Source organism: Rousettus aegyptiacus, unplaced genomic scaffold (assembly GCF_014176215.1).
Source record: "Rousettus aegyptiacus isolate mRouAeg1 unplaced genomic scaffold, mRouAeg1.p scaffold_m13_p_7, whole genome shotgun sequence".
Lineage (NCBI taxonomy): Eukaryota > Metazoa > Chordata > Mammalia > Chiroptera > Pteropodidae > Rousettus > Rousettus aegyptiacus.
In genome coordinates this window covers 48,533,846-48,551,833 of record NW_023416310.1, presented here as the reverse complement: position 1 = coordinate 48,551,833, position 17,988 = coordinate 48,533,846, and the positions used below count along the sequence as shown (strand labels likewise).

Below are 17,988 nucleotides of genomic sequence, written 5' to 3'. Positions count from 1 at the left end.
TATTCAACAGATTAAGTTGAAGACCCAGAGCAGCCAACTGATGAGGACCAGGACAATCCAGGAAACTGGATTTTGTCAAAGCGAATATAGGACTCAACCCCAAGTAAATGAAAATAAGTATGAGAAGAGAGGGCAGAGGGCAAAAGACTTCAAAGAGCTCCTGAGGGAAGACTAAACTTCCATGAGGGCAGGAACCATTGTCTGTGTGTCCCCTGGATCCCAGTCCTAGCACAGTGCCTGGCACATAGTGTGCCCTCAATACCTGGCACATAGTATGTCCTCAACAAATATTTATTGAATGAAAGAATGACTGACTCCATTAATGAATGAATGATGTAGAAGAGAGGTTAAAGCCAAGAACACCATGTGGGTGCCACTGGAATGTTTCCTGGCGGGTAGCTGACAAGGAAGTATCAGGTTTAGCATAATATTCGCAACAGAGATCCAAAACCCTACCTAAGAGCCAAAGAAGGCGGTGCCCCGGCGCCCCACGTCTTGGCGACGTGGCCCTGAGGCGCAGCCTGGGGCGACCCCGGGGGCGGCGCGCGCGCATGAGCCGCCCCGCGCAGCCGCGGCCTGCCTGAAGGGGGCGCCTGCCGCGGCGCAGACGCGCGCGAAGAGCCGGAGGGTCAGGTAAGGCGGGCTCGGCTTTGCCACGGAAAGGAGCGACTCCCGCGGCTCTCCACGGCTGGGGGCAGGAGCAGGGCCTCAGGGAGGAACGAGGAGAAGCTACTTCGCAGGGTGGGCTTGGGCCAGCTTGTGCCTGTCCGCAGGCAGATGTTGGCAGGTGCCGGGGACTGTCGTCAGACCGTCGATCCGGGTCGTTCAGCGATCCGAGTCGTTCCTCGACACTCGTGTCTGAGGACAGGACAGGCAGACACCGTGTCTCCTGGGTAGGCTCTCGCAGGTCTGCGGGCTGGCCACCCATCCATCAGGCAGAGTGAGCGCCGTACCGAGGGCCCACGACACTTTGAGGGACGGGGGCGGCGGCACGAAAATCTTCTAATTTCTTGTAAAGTCAGAAGAAAACAGTGAACTCTTAAGATTAGAGAAAATGTTTGACTTTTTCCTTACATCACAACAAAAGTGAATTATTGATTTTTATTTCATTTTTTAAATGAGGAAGGGGCCCACGAAGGGAGAAGTACTTAAATTCCACGAAATTTTAATGAAGTCCTACGGAAGAGGGAACCATTAAATCATTTATCACACACAAAATGTTCAGAGCTTATAAATGCATAGTCTAGGCGATTTTATGAGGGTATGTAAAGGGGCAGTAACTTATTAAGACCTAAGGGATGAGGGTTAAGGAGGGTAATACTCAGAAAAGAATGACAGTGAGAGCCACAGTGAGAGGCCAACCATTTGTGGACTTGAGAAAGAACCCCAGGGTAGGGATGGGGTGGGAGAGTTTGGGCAGAGGATGCCAAGGCAGGAGGGTGAAGAATTGAAAAGGAGACACATGCAGAACTTCGGAGCCAGGGTAAGGATTTTGGATTTTGTTTCAAATGCAGTTGGAAGCCACTGAAGGGTTTTTAGCAAAGGAGTAACTTGTCTTTTATTGGCTCAAGGCCCAGTTCCAGTTTTAACCAGTTTGCAGAGGGACACCAATAAGTGAATATTCTTGGCAAAAGTGGAGAGTATAGGGTCAGAAATAGTGAGATGCTGCGTAGTACTATGCCCAGACACATCAGATACATTAATTGATCACATTTGAGGATATAAGGAAGAGAGCTGCCTCTTATCTCATTTAAACTACAGTCTTGGAATTACACACAGTGTGGGATCTAAAATTGACTGTGCAAGCTGAAACCATTCAAAGTGATCTTAATAATCAATAAGAAAATTATAGTTGTTCCAGGACCTCTCAAAATTGTCAAAACATTAAAAGCCCTCTTACTGTCAGTTTTAAGTGTACAGGAAAATGAAAAATAGTAAAATTAATATCTATTTAGCACACTCTAATTTAAAATATTAGAAAGATTGGAAATCAAAGTCTTTTCTTTCTTTGTAAAAACTTCCCAAGAGTAGTTTGAACAATAACATGATAGAGCACTCATCTTTTCTATGCCTTAGCCCATTGTTATACTCCTAAGTTTAAATCAGCTTCCAACATTTTATTTTTTGCCCTTTAATTTTGTAAAATATCTCCAAGAGTTTCTCCAATATGAAGTTTTTGCTGGTAGCACTTTGGGGTATCTACATATTTTTTGTCATAACCTCTTTCCTCATTTATGTTGATAAGTTCACCTTCACTAAGTTCTTCTGGCTACTTATCTAGTCTATCAAATGATGTTACTGTCAATATTCTCACAGTCAGCTCTTTCTTCTTTAACTCCATTTATGTTTGCGTCAACTTTCACTTTCAGCGTTATGTCATGTATGGTTTTTTTTCTATAGTCTCATCTTTTTTTTTTTGCCAATTCCCCCTTTCGATTATCCATTTCTGTAAAAATGTCACTTGGATTTATCACTAGGAGATAAGGAGGTAAAACAACCATACGTTTTACTGTCTGTGTTTAAACTGAGTAAGGGATCTGCAGTGATGGTCGCTGACAAACTTTGAAAAAAATGACGTAAGCGGTCACTGATCATGATGTGCATCTGATTTGTGGACTGAAGAGCTAGCTGTGATTTGTACTTTATGTAATTATTCACAGTTAATATTCTGTGGTAACTGAAATCTGAACTATGTTGATGGGTGCTGGTGTTATTTAACTAAACTGTATTCAATTTGAGATTTGTGTATATTGGAACCATGAAAAGTGAGAACTGCTTGTACTCTTAAATGGCAAGAGTTTCAGATGTGAGGAAAGATGGAGAAGGAGAATAGAAGCTCATTCTATATTAAATAAGGCCTCTGTCTTGGTGCCTGTTTGTTTATGTGAACCTGTCTGTGCGTCTGCCTGAAATTCAGCATTACATTGGTCCCATGCACTTAATTTTTAAAAGTACAGTTAAAAGATATTTATGATGTGTGCTCTCTTGATAAATATATTAGTCATTTCTTTTGATTTCTGGTTCAAGATTACTTTAAACAGATTAACATATTCATTTATTTGTTCATCTGTACCCAGTACATAATTGGAGCTCAATAAAAAATTGTTGAATGAACGGATGTTGACCTTCACTATCTAAAGAGGAAAGTTTGAAAGAGACTAACTTCACAGATTCATTTTGAGAAACACATTTATTTATGCACTTAGATCATTTTTAAAGATCCTAAATTCCAAAACATTTCTGAAAATTTTCATAAATACCTTACTCCTGGACCCAGGGGAAATCAAATAAGCTTTTATTTTTGTGCATTCTTTAGCTAAAAAACACAATTATATAGAATCATTTTCATTCACAGAAGTGGAGATATGTTTTTTTAATTTAAAAAATATTTTCTTTTATGCTTGTCCTAATGTTCTTTTGTAATATTTTTATTGTTAAACATAATGTATAGAGTATTTCATAAAATATGAACATATAGTTTTATAATGATAGTGAGCACCCATGCAACCACCATGAAAGTCAAGAAACAGAACCTTGCCAATACCCCAGGATCCTCCCCTTTTGTCCCTTCTAATCATCATGTCCTCCTTCCTTCCTAGAGAAAATCACTACCCTTGTTTTTATGATAATAATTTCCCTGCATTTTAAAAATAGTTTTACCATTATGTACACACCTCTAAACAATATATTTATGTTTGCTTATTTTAAAAATCTAGGTGAATAATGGAATTATGCTATATATATTCTTTGTGTCTTGCTTCTGTTATTCAATACTATTTCTTAGAATCATCCACATTGTTGCATGTGACTAGTCCACTCATTTTCACTGCTGTATGTGTGACTATATCAGAATTTGTCCATTCTAGTGTTGATTGATATATGTGTTTTTTGTAATATGGGTAATTGTGAATAAGACTGTTATGACTGTTAGTCTTTCTGTTGCTATGATCTTATTTTGTTCATATATCCTTGTGCATGTCCTTATTCACAGATTATAGGGTTGCGAACAAAAAAAAATCCAAAAGGATCAACAAATAATTATAATTAGTAAGAGAGTGCAGCAGGTTTGTTAAATATAAAATCATTTTGCAGAAATCAACTTTATTTCTATGCATTAGCAACAAACTATATACAAAATTTAAAAATATGTCATGTAAATTAACATTAAAAACAGTAAATCTCTAAGAATAAAATTTAATAAAAGATAAGGATGTTGCAGAAAAATCAGACCAGCGAGAAACCAAGCACCACTCAAAGAGCTAGAGAACTCAGGTTTATTAAGCCAGCAGTCCCAGAAGAGCTAGAGCTCTGAAGATCTGGGCCCCGAGCTCAGGGGTAAACTTGCTTTTATAGGACTTATCAGCGCAATTACAGTTGGCATGAGCCAATTGGTTAATTTGTCCTCAGGTGGTTACAGAGCGCAAGAGCTGCTGTGGGCTATAGGCAGTTACAGAGCATGAGATTCAATACATTTGTTATCTAGACAGAACAAGCAAAGGGGATACATCTATTATCTAGACAGAACGAGCAAAGAGTAGGGTGAATCTTCAGTTGATCTCCTGCCCTTTGGCCTATGCAGCAAGCATGTCTACAGAAGCAGAACAAAGAGGTGATTACAAGGTTAGCCATTTGAGTGGAAAATTCCTCTTCAAGGAGACCTTTTGGAGAAAATTATAAAACTGTAGATTTTTTAAGATTTTCTATATACACGATTATATCATCTGCAAACAATGAGTGTTACTTCTTCCATTATTCTTTTTTATATACTGCTATTTTCAATTCGCTTATATTTTGTTTAGGATTTTTACATCTAAGTTCATGGATGAGATTATCCTATAATTTTTTTCTTATAATACTCTTATCTCATTTTGATAACAAAGGTTATGCTAACCTAGTAAAATTAATTAAATAGTGTTCCCTGTCTTATTCTCTGAAAGAAATTAAAATTGAAATTCTTGGTCTTTGAGAGTTTGATGGAACTTATCAGTGGAATCATCTGACCCTGTAGTTTGTGGGAAGATATTCGACTACCAGTTAAATTTCCCCTTCAGCGGTTATAGAGTATTTAGGTTTTAAAATCTTGTTTTTCGTTTAATATTGGTTAGATATTTGTCCAATTAGGTTGGAGATCAAGAATTTGTCCAATTAGGTTGGAGATCAAGTCATGAAGAGTCTTGAACAAGACTTGAAGGGGAAAGTGCTCATATTTTCATTTTTTTCTCAAAGTTATCATGTACCAAAATAAAGTTGACAAAACAGGTTCTCTACCCTTGGGAAGCCCACAATATAGTGAGAGAGGCAATCATAGAAATAAACTACAATACAGTACAATAATAAACAAAGTTTATGAGGGCAGATAGCTTACTCTGAAACTGAAGTTTGACTTCTGTGTATCTTTTGATTAGTTCCACTCAGCATCTCTCTAAGAATTCTCAGTCGTACATTACAAGCAAACATCTAGATCCCTTAGGAGCTATTAAGATGGGTTAGACTTCCATAATATTCATCACTTTAAGGTGTATAAATCATTGGGTTTTACTATATTCACAAGTGCGTGCATACATTACACTGTATAATTCCAGAATGTTTTCATCCTTATAAAAGAAACCCCTCATCCATTAGCAGTCAGTCTCCATTCCCTCTTTTCTCAGCCTCTAGCAACCATTAATTTACTTTCTGTCTCTATGGATTTGCCTGTTCTGGACATTGCACATAAATGGAATCATATATTTAAAAAAAAAAAAAAAAGGGTGGAGTAGCCCTGCCTAGGGAAGCTTGAGTTAGTACCCAGCCTGACTCCTTTGTGGACTTAATCCCCTAGACCCATGTTCATTGTTTCAACAGAGTACATAATTCAGTTTTATGTAAGCCAATGATTTCTCGCTCCTTTTCTATAGGTGTCGAGAATATCCAGGCAGTGGCTGCAGTTCCACCTCTGGTCTGGCTGCCATGTATCATGGCCGAACTACTGGTAAAGGGCCCCCCACACAGATTTACCAGCAACCTCCAAGGCTTCTCATTGTGCATATCACTCTACCGTCCTGGGCTGACATCTGCTCCAACCTCTGTGAGGCTCTGCAAAACTTTTTCTCTCTAGCCTGCAGCTTGATGGGCCCCAGCCGCATGTCCCTCCTCAGCTTATACATGGTACAAAATCAGCACGAGTGCATCCTCCCCTTTGTGGTGAGTATATTCACCATTTGCTCATTTTATCCTGAAAGCAAATACAGAGTTTCTGGGGAAGAGATCACAGTTATTACTTAGAAATAACTGTGCCTGTTCTTACACCCAATACAATACAGACAACACAATGAGATCAGATGTCATTCTGCACATAAGGGGTGTTTGTACTGCAAAAGAGAAATCTCAGAATTATTAATATGGGAGTTTAAATAGGCCACATCTTGGCCCCCTCCACTCCTGAAGGAGGGAGAGAAAACTTGGCCTTTACAGACCTTTAGAATATAAAGGTCTCTGACTTTTCACACACACCCCTTTGAAATGCAAATGCAGGGAAACTAGTCTCTACATTTCTCTATAGGTCTCTGGCTATTCTTATTTTTTTCCAAGATTTTATTTTATTTTCCCTTCTCCCCTCTGGTGACCATTAGTCCATTGTCCATGTCCATGAGTCTCTGTTTATCCTGTTCATTTGTTACTTTTAGGTTTATATTCCATATATAAGTGATGTCATGTGATTTTCAACCTTTTCTGTCTGGCTTATTTCACTTAGTATGATTATTTCCATCCATGTTGTCGTGAATGGCAGTATTTCATCTCTCCTTATGGCTGAGTAATATTACATTGTATATATATATATATATGTGCCACAGCTTCTTTAGCCAATCATCTATCATAGGACACTTCGGTGGTTTCCATGTCCTGGCCACCATGAATAATGCTGCTATGAACATCGGTATGGATATGGGTTTTCAAGTCTTTGGGGTAAATACCCAGGAGAGGGATTGCTGAATCATATGGTAGATTAATTCTTAGTTTTTTGAGGAACCACCATACTGTTTTCCATAGTGGCTGTACCAATTTGCAGTCCCACCAGCAGTGTATGAGGGTTCCTATTTCTCCGCATCCTCTCCAGCATTTGTTATTACTTGTCCTGTTGATTATAGCCATTCTAACAGGTGTGAGATGGTATCTCATTGTGGTTTTGATTTGCATTTCCCTAATAGCTAGCTAAAAGATGTTGAGCATCTCTTCATATATTTGTTGACCATTTGTATGTCCTTCAGGGAGAAGTGTCTATTCAAACCCTCTGCCCATTTTTCAATTGGATCATTTGGGTTTTTTTGTTGTTATTGAGTCATACAAGTTCTTTGTATTTTTGGATATTAGGCCCTTATTGGAGGTTTTTCTTTCAAATATATTTTCCCATTTGGATGGTTGTCTTTTTACCTTGTTGACAGTTTCTTTTGCTGAGCAGAAGCTTTTTAGTTTGATGTAGTCCCATTCATTTATTTTCGTTCTTACTTCCCTTGCCTTTAAGGTCAAATTCATAAAATCCTCTTTAAGTCCAATGTCCTTGAGTTTAGTTCCTGTTTTCTTCTATACATTTTATTGTTTCAGGTCTTATATTCAGGAACTTAATCCATTTTGAGTTAATTTTGGTGTGTAGTGATAGACAACAGTCTAGTTTCATTCTTTTGCTGGTGGCTTTCCAGTTTTCCCAGCACCATTTATTGAAGAGGCTTTCCTTTCTCCACTGTATGTTTTTGGGTTTTTTTTGTCAAAAATTATTTTCCCATATAAATATGGGTTTACTTCTGGACTCTTGATTCTGTTTCACTGGTCCATGTGTCTGTTTTGCTGCCAATACCATGCCATTTTGATTACTGTTGCTTTGTAGTATAATTTGAACTTGGGCAGAGTGATGCCTCCAGCCTCGTTTTTTTTCCTTAGGATGCCTTTGGCAATTTGGGGTCTTTTGTGCTTCTATACAAATTTGATGATTTTTTGTTCTGTTTCTTTTAAAAATGCCGATGGGATTTTGATGAGGATCGCATTAAATCTATATAATGCTTTAGGTAATAAGGTCATTTTAACTATGTTAATTCTTCCAATCCAAGAACACGGAATATCTTTCCATTTCTTTGTATCTTCTTCGAATTCTTTTAATAAGGTCTTATAGTTTTCATTATATAGGTCCTTCACATGTTTGGTTATATTTATTCCTAGGTATTTTATTCTTTTTGTTGCAATTACAAAAGGAATTATTTTTTCCATTTCTTTTTCTGATGCTTCATTATTAGAGTATTGGAATGCTATGGATTTTTAAATGTTGATTTTGTATCCAGAGACTTTATTGCATTTGCTTACTGTTTCTAGTAGTGTTCTTGTGGAGTTTTTAGGGTTTTCTATTTAGAGAATCATGTCATCTGCAAATAGTGACAGTTTGACTTCTTCGTTTCCTATTTGGATGCCTTTTATATCTTTCTCTTGCTTGATTGCACTAGCTAGGATCTGCAATGTTATATTAAATAACAGTGGTAAGAGGGGACAGCCTTGCCTTGTTCCTGATCTTAGAGGGGAGGTTTTTCGTTTCCCACCATTAAGTATAACGTTGGCTGAGGGTTTGTCATATATGGCCTTTATTATGTTAAGATACTTTCCTTCTATCCCAATTTTGTGAAGTGTTTTGATCACAAATGGGTACTGTGTCAAAAAATAATAAAATAAATAAAATAAAATAAATGGGTGCTGTATTTTGTTGAAGGCTTTTTCTGCATCTATTGATATGATCGTATGATTCTTATTTTTTAATTTGTTCATGTGGTGTATCACATTAATCAATTTGTATATATCGAACCATCCTTGTGCCTTTGGGATGAAGCCCTCTTGATCATGGTCTATAATCTTTTTAATATATTGCTGTATTCAGTTCACTTGAATCTTATTTAGGGTTTTTGCATCTGTGTTCATAAGAGATACTGGTCTGTAGTTTCCTTTTTTTGTGTTATCTTTACCACATTTGGTATCAGGGTAATACTGGCCTCATAAAATGAGCTGGGGAGTATTGCCTCCTCTTCGACTTTTTGGAAGAGTTTGAGGAAAATAGGTATTAAATCTTCTTTGAATGTTTGGTAGAATTCACTGGTGAAGCCATCTGGTCCTGGACTTTTACTTTTTGATAAGTTTTTGATGATTTTTTCAATTTCCATACTGCTGATCGGTCTATTTAGATTTTCCAGTTCTTCTTGATTCAGTCTAGGAAGGTTGTATTTTTTTTAAGTACGGGTCCATTTCTTCTAGGTTATTAAATTTGATGTTATATACTTTTTCAGAGTATTCTTGTATGATCCTTTGCACTTCTGTGATATCAGTCGTAATTTCCCCCCTTTCATCCCTGATTTTGTTGATTTGTGTTCTTTCTCTTTTTTCTTTAATTAGTCTAGCCAGGGGTTTGTCAATTTTATTAACCTTCTCAAAGAGCCAGCTCTTTGTTGCATTTATTTCTTCTATTGTTTTTTCGTTTTCAATTTCATTTATTTCTGCTCTAATTTTGATCATTTCTTTCCTTCTGCTGACTTTAGGCTTCATTTGTTCTTCCTTTTCTAGTTTTTTAAAAGGAAGCATTAGGTTATTTATTTGGGCTCATTCTTGTTTTTGGAGGTAGGCCTGTAATGATATGAACTTTCTTCTTATGACCGCTTTTGCCATGTCCCACAAGTTTTGCTATGTTGTACTATCATTATCATTCATTTGTATGTATCTCTTGATCTCCCTTTTTATTCCTTCTCTGACCCAGTTATTCTTCAGTAGTATGTTGTTTAATCTCCATTTATTTGTGGTTCTTTCTGCTTTCTTTTTACAGTTGATTTCTAGTTTCAAAGCATTACTATCAGAGAATATAGTTGGTATGATTTCGGCCCTCTTATATTTGTAGAGAATAATATGTCAATCCTTGAGAATGTTCCGTGTGCACTAGAGAAGAAAATATAAGCAGCTGTTTTGGGATGGAAGGCTCTGTAAATGTCAGTTTGTGCTGAGAAGTCCGAAGATAATCTAATGGGTTTTCCTTTATAAGTTATTGCTTCTTTTCCCTGGCTGCCCTGAATTCTTTCTTCATTGTTAATTTTTGATAATTTTCATATGGTGTGTCTTGGTGAAGGCCTTTTTGGGTTGAGATAATTAGATTTTCTGGTGACTTCTTGAATTCCAAGGTCCAGCTCATTCCTTTAGATTTGAGAAATTCTCATTACCCATTTGTCTGAAAATGCTTTCTAATCTCTGCTCCTTTTCATCCCCTTCAAGAATTCCCATTATTCTTATGTTTCCTCTCCTGATGGTATCAGTTAGTTCTTGTATTTCTATTTCATTAGTTTTCATGCTTCAGTTTCTCTCTTCTTCCTTTGGATTTATTTCTAGATTACTGTCTTCGATATCATTGATCCTTTACTCCATTTGGTCGACTCTATTTTCCAAGCTTGTCATTTCATTTTTCAACCTTGCAGTATGTTTTTTATCTTAAGAAGGTCTATCTGGTTTTTTCTGAGGGTTTCAATCTCCTTGCTAAAGAACTCATTCTACTCATCTAGTTGTTTTTCAATTCCTGAAACTGTTGATATGATTTGTTTCAGATCTCATTGAGTTTTTTCAGAATTACCATCCTGAATTCTCTGTTATTTAAGTCACATATTTCTATGTCTATAGGCTTATTTTCTGGAGATTTTTCTCTTTCTTTGTGAGATGCCTTGTCACCTTGGTTGTTCACGGTGTTTAATGGACTATTTCCCCACCTGGGAATTAATGGAAGTATGTTCTGCTTTTTTTTATTTTCCAGAAAGATTTATTATATAATGGTCCCTAGCCTGTTGCAAATAAGATGTTATTCTTTTGGCTCCAGTAGGTGGCATCTAAGCCTCTTGGATCTCTGCTTTATATAAAGTCTTAATAATGTCTTTTTTTTCTTTATAAATGTTTAATCACACTCGCTACCCTCAGTCTCAGTTCCTGTCAGTGTTAGCAACAATTTCGGTAGCATTTGCTCAGATTTCCCTGTGGCACCGCAGGATCAGTCTCAGAGGAACCCTCTGGGTTGGGGGATGGGAGTTGCCGCTCAGCCTTGGTTTTGCAACCATGACTGGTTAAAATTATCTGGAAACCTTATTTCCCGCATTGGCACAGTGTCAGAGGAGGCCTACTAAGCAGAGGATTTAAATAAGATCCAGAGCCTTATAACATAATATGCAAAATGTCCAGAATACAATAAAGAAAATCACTCATCAAGAACCAAGGAAATCTCTACTTAAATGAGAAAACAACAACACCAGTACTTAAATGACAGAGATGTTAGAATTATCTGAAAAAAAGATTTTGAAGCAGCCATAGTAAAAATGCTCCAATAATAGTTATGAACATGCTTGGAATAAATAGAAAAATAGACAAATTCTCATCAAAGAAAAATTATAGAGAAGAACCAAATAGAAAATTTAAAACTGAAAAATACAATAACTGGAATTTGAAAAGCAAAAATCTTCAATGGATAGGCTCAACAGAAGAATGCAGAGGTCAGAAGAAAGAATCAGTGAACTTGAAGATAGAGTGAACTTGAAGATAGAATGGAAATTACCAAATCTGAGTAACAGAGAAAATAAACTTTTAAAAAATGAACAAAGCCATAGGGACCTGTGAAACTATAACAAAAAAATCCAACATTTATGTCATCAGAGTCCAGGAAGAACAGGGAAGGAAGATAAGGCTGAAAAAATAATTTTCAAAGAACTAATCACTAAAATTCCCCTAATTTGGCAAAAGCTATAAATCTAAATAACAAGAGCCTGGTGAGCCCCAAATGAGATAAATGCAAAGAAATCTGTTCTAAGGCACATTATAATCAAAGTTCTAAAAACGAAAGATAAATTCTTAAAGTGGAGCACTGTCGCCTTACCTATAAGGTAATAATAGATTTTTTTTTTATCAGAAACCAGAGGAGGCCAGAAAAAGTGTCACATTTTTCAAGTACTGAAAGTAAAAGAATGTTAACCCAGAACTCTGTATTTAGTGAAAATACCTTTAAGGAATGAATCAGAAATAAAGATATTCTCAGATGAAGGAAAACTAAGAGAATTTGTTACCAGCAGACCTACCTTAATAAAATAGTTAAAGGAAGTTTTTGAAACAGAAAGGAAACTATAAAATAACAAATTTTGGAATACCTAGAAGGAAGAAAGAACAAGGAAAGAAAATATGGATAAATATAATAGACTTTCTACTGAGTTTTCTAAATCATATTTGACAGTTGACACAAAAATTATAACATTATCTGATGTGATTGTTGACATACAGGAAATATTTAAGATAATTACAGTATAAACAGGAGTGGGTAAAGAGACTTAAAGGACATAAGGGTTTCTATACATTTGAACTGGTAACATGTTGACACCAGTAGACTATGATAAGAATGCATGTATCACTTAAAAATCATACAAAGAGATAGACTCAGAAACACTATATATAAATTTAAATGAAATTCTAAAAAAAAAAAAAATTTAAGTAAAGCACAGGGAGATAGGTAAATGAAAACAGAGAAACAAAAAAAAACTAAGAGAACAAACATAAAACCACAAAGAAATTGGCAGAGTAACATACCAGTAATTACCTTAAATGTAAATGGTCTCAATACACCAATTAAAAGAGATTGCAGAGTGGGGCGGGATGGGAGGTGGGATAACCCAACCATATCCTAGAAGAAACTTAACTTCAAATACAATATGAAATGAAAAAAGATATACCATGATATCAACCAAAACAAAGCAGAATTGGCTGCATTAATATATCAAATAAAGTAGACTTCAGAGCAAAAAACATCAAGTACGGAGAAGGATATTAGATAATGATAAAAGGGTCAATCCAACAAGAAAACATAACAATTCTAAATGCATACCCACCAAACAACAGAGCTGTGAAATATGTGAAGCAAAAACTGATAAAACTGAAAGAAATAGACAAATCCAGAATTTTAGTTGGAGACTTCAATACCTTTCTGTTGATGATCGATAGAATAACTAGAGAGAAAATCAACAAAGATGTAGAAAAATATTAGCCAACAGATACTAATCAACATTTATAGATTAATCCATCCAACAACAGGAGAATACACATTCTTTTCGAGCACTTGCAGAATATTTATCAAAATAGACCATATCCTGGTCCATAAAGAAACTTAAACTAATTCGAAAGACTTGAAGTCATACACAGTATATTCTCTGACTGCAATGGAATCAAATTAGAAATCGATAACAGAAGCATAGCAGGAAAATCTATGAAGACTTGGACACTAAACAACACATTTCAATGAAGAAATGTTAAAATAAATTTTTAAAATATATTGAATTTAATGAAAATTAAAATACAACATGTCAAAATGTGTGCTATATACAGCTAAAGCAGTACTGGCAAGGATATTTATATCACTAAATGTTTACATTAGAATAGGGAAAGTCTCAAATCAGTAATCTAAGCTCCCAACCTCAAGAAACTATAAAGGGAAGAGTAAAATAAGCCCAAAGCAGACAGAAGGTAGAAATTAATAAAGAGCATATATCAATGAAATTGAAAACAGAAAAACAGAAAATTAATGAAACAAAAAGCTAATCTTTAAAATGATCAATAAAATTGACATACCTCCAGCAAGACAAAGAAAAATTGAAAATATATAACTTACCAACATGAGGAATGAAACAAGAAGTATTATTACAGACCCAGGAGACTTCCAAAAGATAAGAATGCTGTGAACAAGATTGCATACATAAATCTGAACACTTAGATGAAATGGACCAATTCCTGGAAGAGCACAAACTACTACAATCTAATATGAAATCATTTAAATAGCCCTGTAACTATGAAAAACTTGACTTCATAATTTTAAAACTCCTGAAAAATAAATTTCTAGGCCCATATGGTTTTCTTGGAGAATTCTACCAAATGTTTAAAAAATGAACTTTGTACAATCTTTTACAGAAAATATAAGGGAGGGGAACTCTTACTCATTTTATGAGGCCAGCCAGGCATTACACTAATACCAAAAATAGAGTACAAAAAAAGAAAAGAAAGCTAAAGACCAATATTTGTCATGAATATAGATGCAAAGAAAAAAGAATCTTAATATAATATTAATAAATATGATTCATAATATACAACAATTATATGCCATGGCCAAGTGAGGTTTATTTCAAGGACGCAAGATTGGTTCAAAATTTGAAAATCGTTAAAGTAATTCGTCATATTAAAAGGCCAAAGGAGAAAATCACATGATAGTATCAATTGAGGCAGACCATTTGACAAAGTTCAACACCCATTTATGATAAAACCTACAGCTAACATTATATTTAGTAGATAAAAGACTGAATTTACCCCTAAGATTGAGAATGAGGCAAAGATGTCTGTGCTCAGCACTCTTATTTGACATAGTGCTAGAAGTTTTCTAGTAGGTTAATGATTCAACAAACTAATATATCCATACCATAGAATACTCCTCTGCAATAAAAAGAAATGAACTATTGGCACCCAATATGGATGAATCTCATGAATTATGCTTAGTGGGAAAAAAGCCAATCTGTTATGGTCACTTTGTTTTTAAGCATTCTGAGTCTGTTTGCATAACACTCTCAAATGACAAAATTATAAGATGAAGAACAGATTAATGGTTGCCAAGGGTTAGGAATGGTACAGGGTAGAGATAACTATAAAATGGTAGCACGAGGGACATCTTTGTGGTAATGGAATAATTCTGTATTTTGATAGAGGTGATGGTTATGTAAATCTACAAATGTGATAATATGATATAGAACTCTATGCATACATTGAACCAAGGTCAATATCTTGGTTTTGAAATTGTGCCATAGTTATGTAAGATGTAACGATTGGAAGAAATTGGGTGAAGGGTACACAGGTCCTCTATGTATAATTTTGGCAAATTTCTATGAATATGTAATTATTTCAAGATAAAAAGTTAAAGAAAAAGGTGTCATTACACACTCACTAGAATGCTACCATTAGGAAGGCAGACAATACTGACAGGCAATACCAAGTGTTGGTGAGAATGTGGAGAAACTATAATCCTTGTTCCTTTCTGAGAGGAAGGTAAACTAATACAACCACTTTGGAAAATAGTTTGTAAATTTCTTAAAAATTTAAAGATATACCTTCTATATAACCCAACAATTCCACCCCCAGGAACCTACCCAGAAGAAATGAAAACATCCATTCACACAAATACGTGCACATGAATGTTCATGGCAGCATTATTCATAATAGCACCAAACAGGAAACAATCAGAATGTCTGCAAACTGGTGAATTGATTATCAAGATGTATAATTCTCATTGTATATAATTCAGTGATTATATATCTTACAAGTATTCTGGTCCCATAACCACATTTGGCTGTGATATCTATCTTCTGTCAGAAAATAGGAGTAGAGAAAAGCAGAGAGTGAACTGAAAGGGCAAATGGAACATATCCAGCCTAAGAGGCTCTTTGAGAATTGTGCTCATGTCCCAAACAAAGGCAGAAGAATTTTTTTTCCCTCCTCAAGTGACTGTTACATGCATCTGGCACTCCTCAGTACCTTTGACTGTAGATGAATCCCTTGATCCTTAAATTACTCTATTAGGAGAGGCAGACCATTCTAGACTAAAAACCACTGACTGGTAACTCAGGAAAAATTGCAAGCCAAAATTTTTTTCCAAAATAACAAGTCAACCCTGGTTAAAAGCTCAAGAAAATCACTAGAACATTACCTATGTTTGAACAACTGAATCTTTGTTTAAGGAAAAATGTTACCTTAAATTCATTGTCTCTGACCTATATCAGTATCTGACATTTTCTATCTACAGAGTTAGCTCAAAACATAAGTGAAGGGAGATAGCAGGTGGAATCTTGCCCGAAATGAACACCTCAATATAACTCCTTATTTTTAATTTCTGAGTCTAAATAAATAATCCTGAACTTTTTGTAAGGAATCATGACAGAAGAATCATAATAAAAATGCTAGAATTCCTTTATATCCATTGTGCCTTTAATATAAATAAATCTGACCAAAGTGATTAATCTCTCAAAACAGTTTCAGAAGAATTTCCTTACTGTGAAGATCTTACCAATTCTTTTATCTTTTTATGAGAACAAAGAAATTATTTAAGTCACATATGATCTACAGTGGGCTCTTGGACTAATAGTGCTCTCATTTGGCTGTCCTGTGGTCCAAGCTGGGCTGTAGTCTGGCAAGCAAGAGAGGAATAGAGCAAAGGAACTCCCATACACTTTAAAGTCACTTAGCAAAGGTCGCTCCTGTCACTGCTTACCATTGGCCAAAACTTAACCATATTCAAACTCCTAGGTGTATGAGATACTGAGAAATATAGTCATTATTCCAGATAAGCATAGTGCCCATGTAAAAATTGACAGTTTTTGTACTTGAGGAAGAACATAAATGTTGAGGGACAACTAGAATCTCTTCCACCACACCAAAAACTCACAAGAAAAAAATGAGAGAAGAAAAAAAATCACAAAAAATTTTGGAAGCTATGTACAGGTTTTATTTTCTAACTTACATTTTCGATCCCCCTGAAATTTATTATATATGCATCCATTTATTCAAAATTAATTTGTTTAATAATACCAGCAGTGTTCCAGTCAGTATTAGGCCCTGTACACATTGTAATAAAGAGACAGTTCAGGTTCCTTCTTTAATGGAGTTTGTATTCTAGTGAGATAGACAACAATTAGTCAACATACTTTGGAAAATGTCATTCTATTGTAGTTCTTTGTATTCTGAAGCTACTTATTTCATTTTTCGGTAGTTAGTGGAAACCAGGAATTATGTCTTTTTTAAGGTACCTAGTACATCATAAGTACCTGATAATAAATATTTTTTAAATGAATAAGTGAATGATGGGTCTATGTCATTTACATAGTATAACTTTTTTTTTTTACTTATTTTGTCAATTGTAGAACAGAATCATTAAGTCTATACAAATCCCTTCTGTTTAATCAGCAATGTCTTAAGTGCTTTTAGGGTTTCATAATGATAAAAATAATAACCACAGCTAACACGGGGTACATACTGTGTGATAAATTTAATACTTACTCTTTAAGATCAGTATCTTCGTTGTTCCCAAGTCCTTGCTGCAGAAATTTAGGCTTAAGGACTCACAGCCAATAAGAGGGAGAGCCGCGTTTGGAACTCAAGTCTATTTGGATCAAAAGCCTGAACTAAGACCTAGTATTTCTTTAACTAAAATACCCACCACTTCTTAACAAGCTCCTCTACTCTTGTCAGGCACATTTTTTCATTCTCTCTGCACATAATATTCATTCTCATCCTCCATACCATTGCTTGTGTTGAACTTTCTGTCTGTCTGTGTCCCACGCACACACATACACATAGAAAATACTGTATTTTTTTCACAGATCTTACCCTTTCAATTCTCAGCTCAATCTCACCTGCTTTCCAACAACACTTCTTTCTTTTTCTAAACTCCTAAAGCATCCATAACCTATGACAGTCTCTTCAAACTGGGGTACATATATCATTGGGCTATAAGAGGACTCCCCAGATAAACAAAAATAGATAATTTAAAGAATTGATATGCAGATCCTGAATTTCCATTAGTATTTTTTTCTAAAATTTCTCTAACTATGCCTGTGACGAGGGTGTCTGGCTGCTTCTCCATTCCCACCATCCCTTTCACAATTACCCTTGTTTCACTTCACAAATAAAATCCAAAGTAAAAAGGAAGAGGTGAGAGGTACATATCTTTTGCCTATTATGAATCTTACTGTGATGGATTGCCATGTAGTTTTAAAACTTCCAGAGGCACCAAACAAAGGAATAATTCAAAATGTTGGTTATCAGTGTGAGAAAGTCAATGATTTATGACTCTGAGTGAAAAGTCTTTTGCAACCAGGTGGTTTCCAATTTTCACAAAATTGGAGCAAGACCAAATTGAGTGGCAGCTGATAGATCACTAAAATA

The 17,988-nt window shown here is 35.5% G+C and overlaps 1 protein-coding gene across 4 annotated transcripts in view; it reads left to right on the top strand.

Moving 5' to 3' along the window:
• The first annotated feature begins 598 nt into the window (after positions 1-598).
• Positions 599-17,988, top strand: part of LOC107502944 (meiosis 1 associated protein) — a 64,687-nt gene continuing 47,297 nt past the window's right edge. For all 4 annotated transcript variants that reach the window (XM_016130719.2, XM_016130720.2, XM_016130718.2 and 1 more), the window contains exons 1-2: positions 599-633; positions 5,898-6,183. In XM_016130719.2, the coding sequence (XP_015986205.2) occupies positions 5,950-6,183 (234 nt within the window). In that variant the 5' untranslated portion in view covers positions 599-633; positions 5,898-5,949. The remainder of the gene's footprint in view (positions 634-5,897; positions 6,184-17,988) is intronic.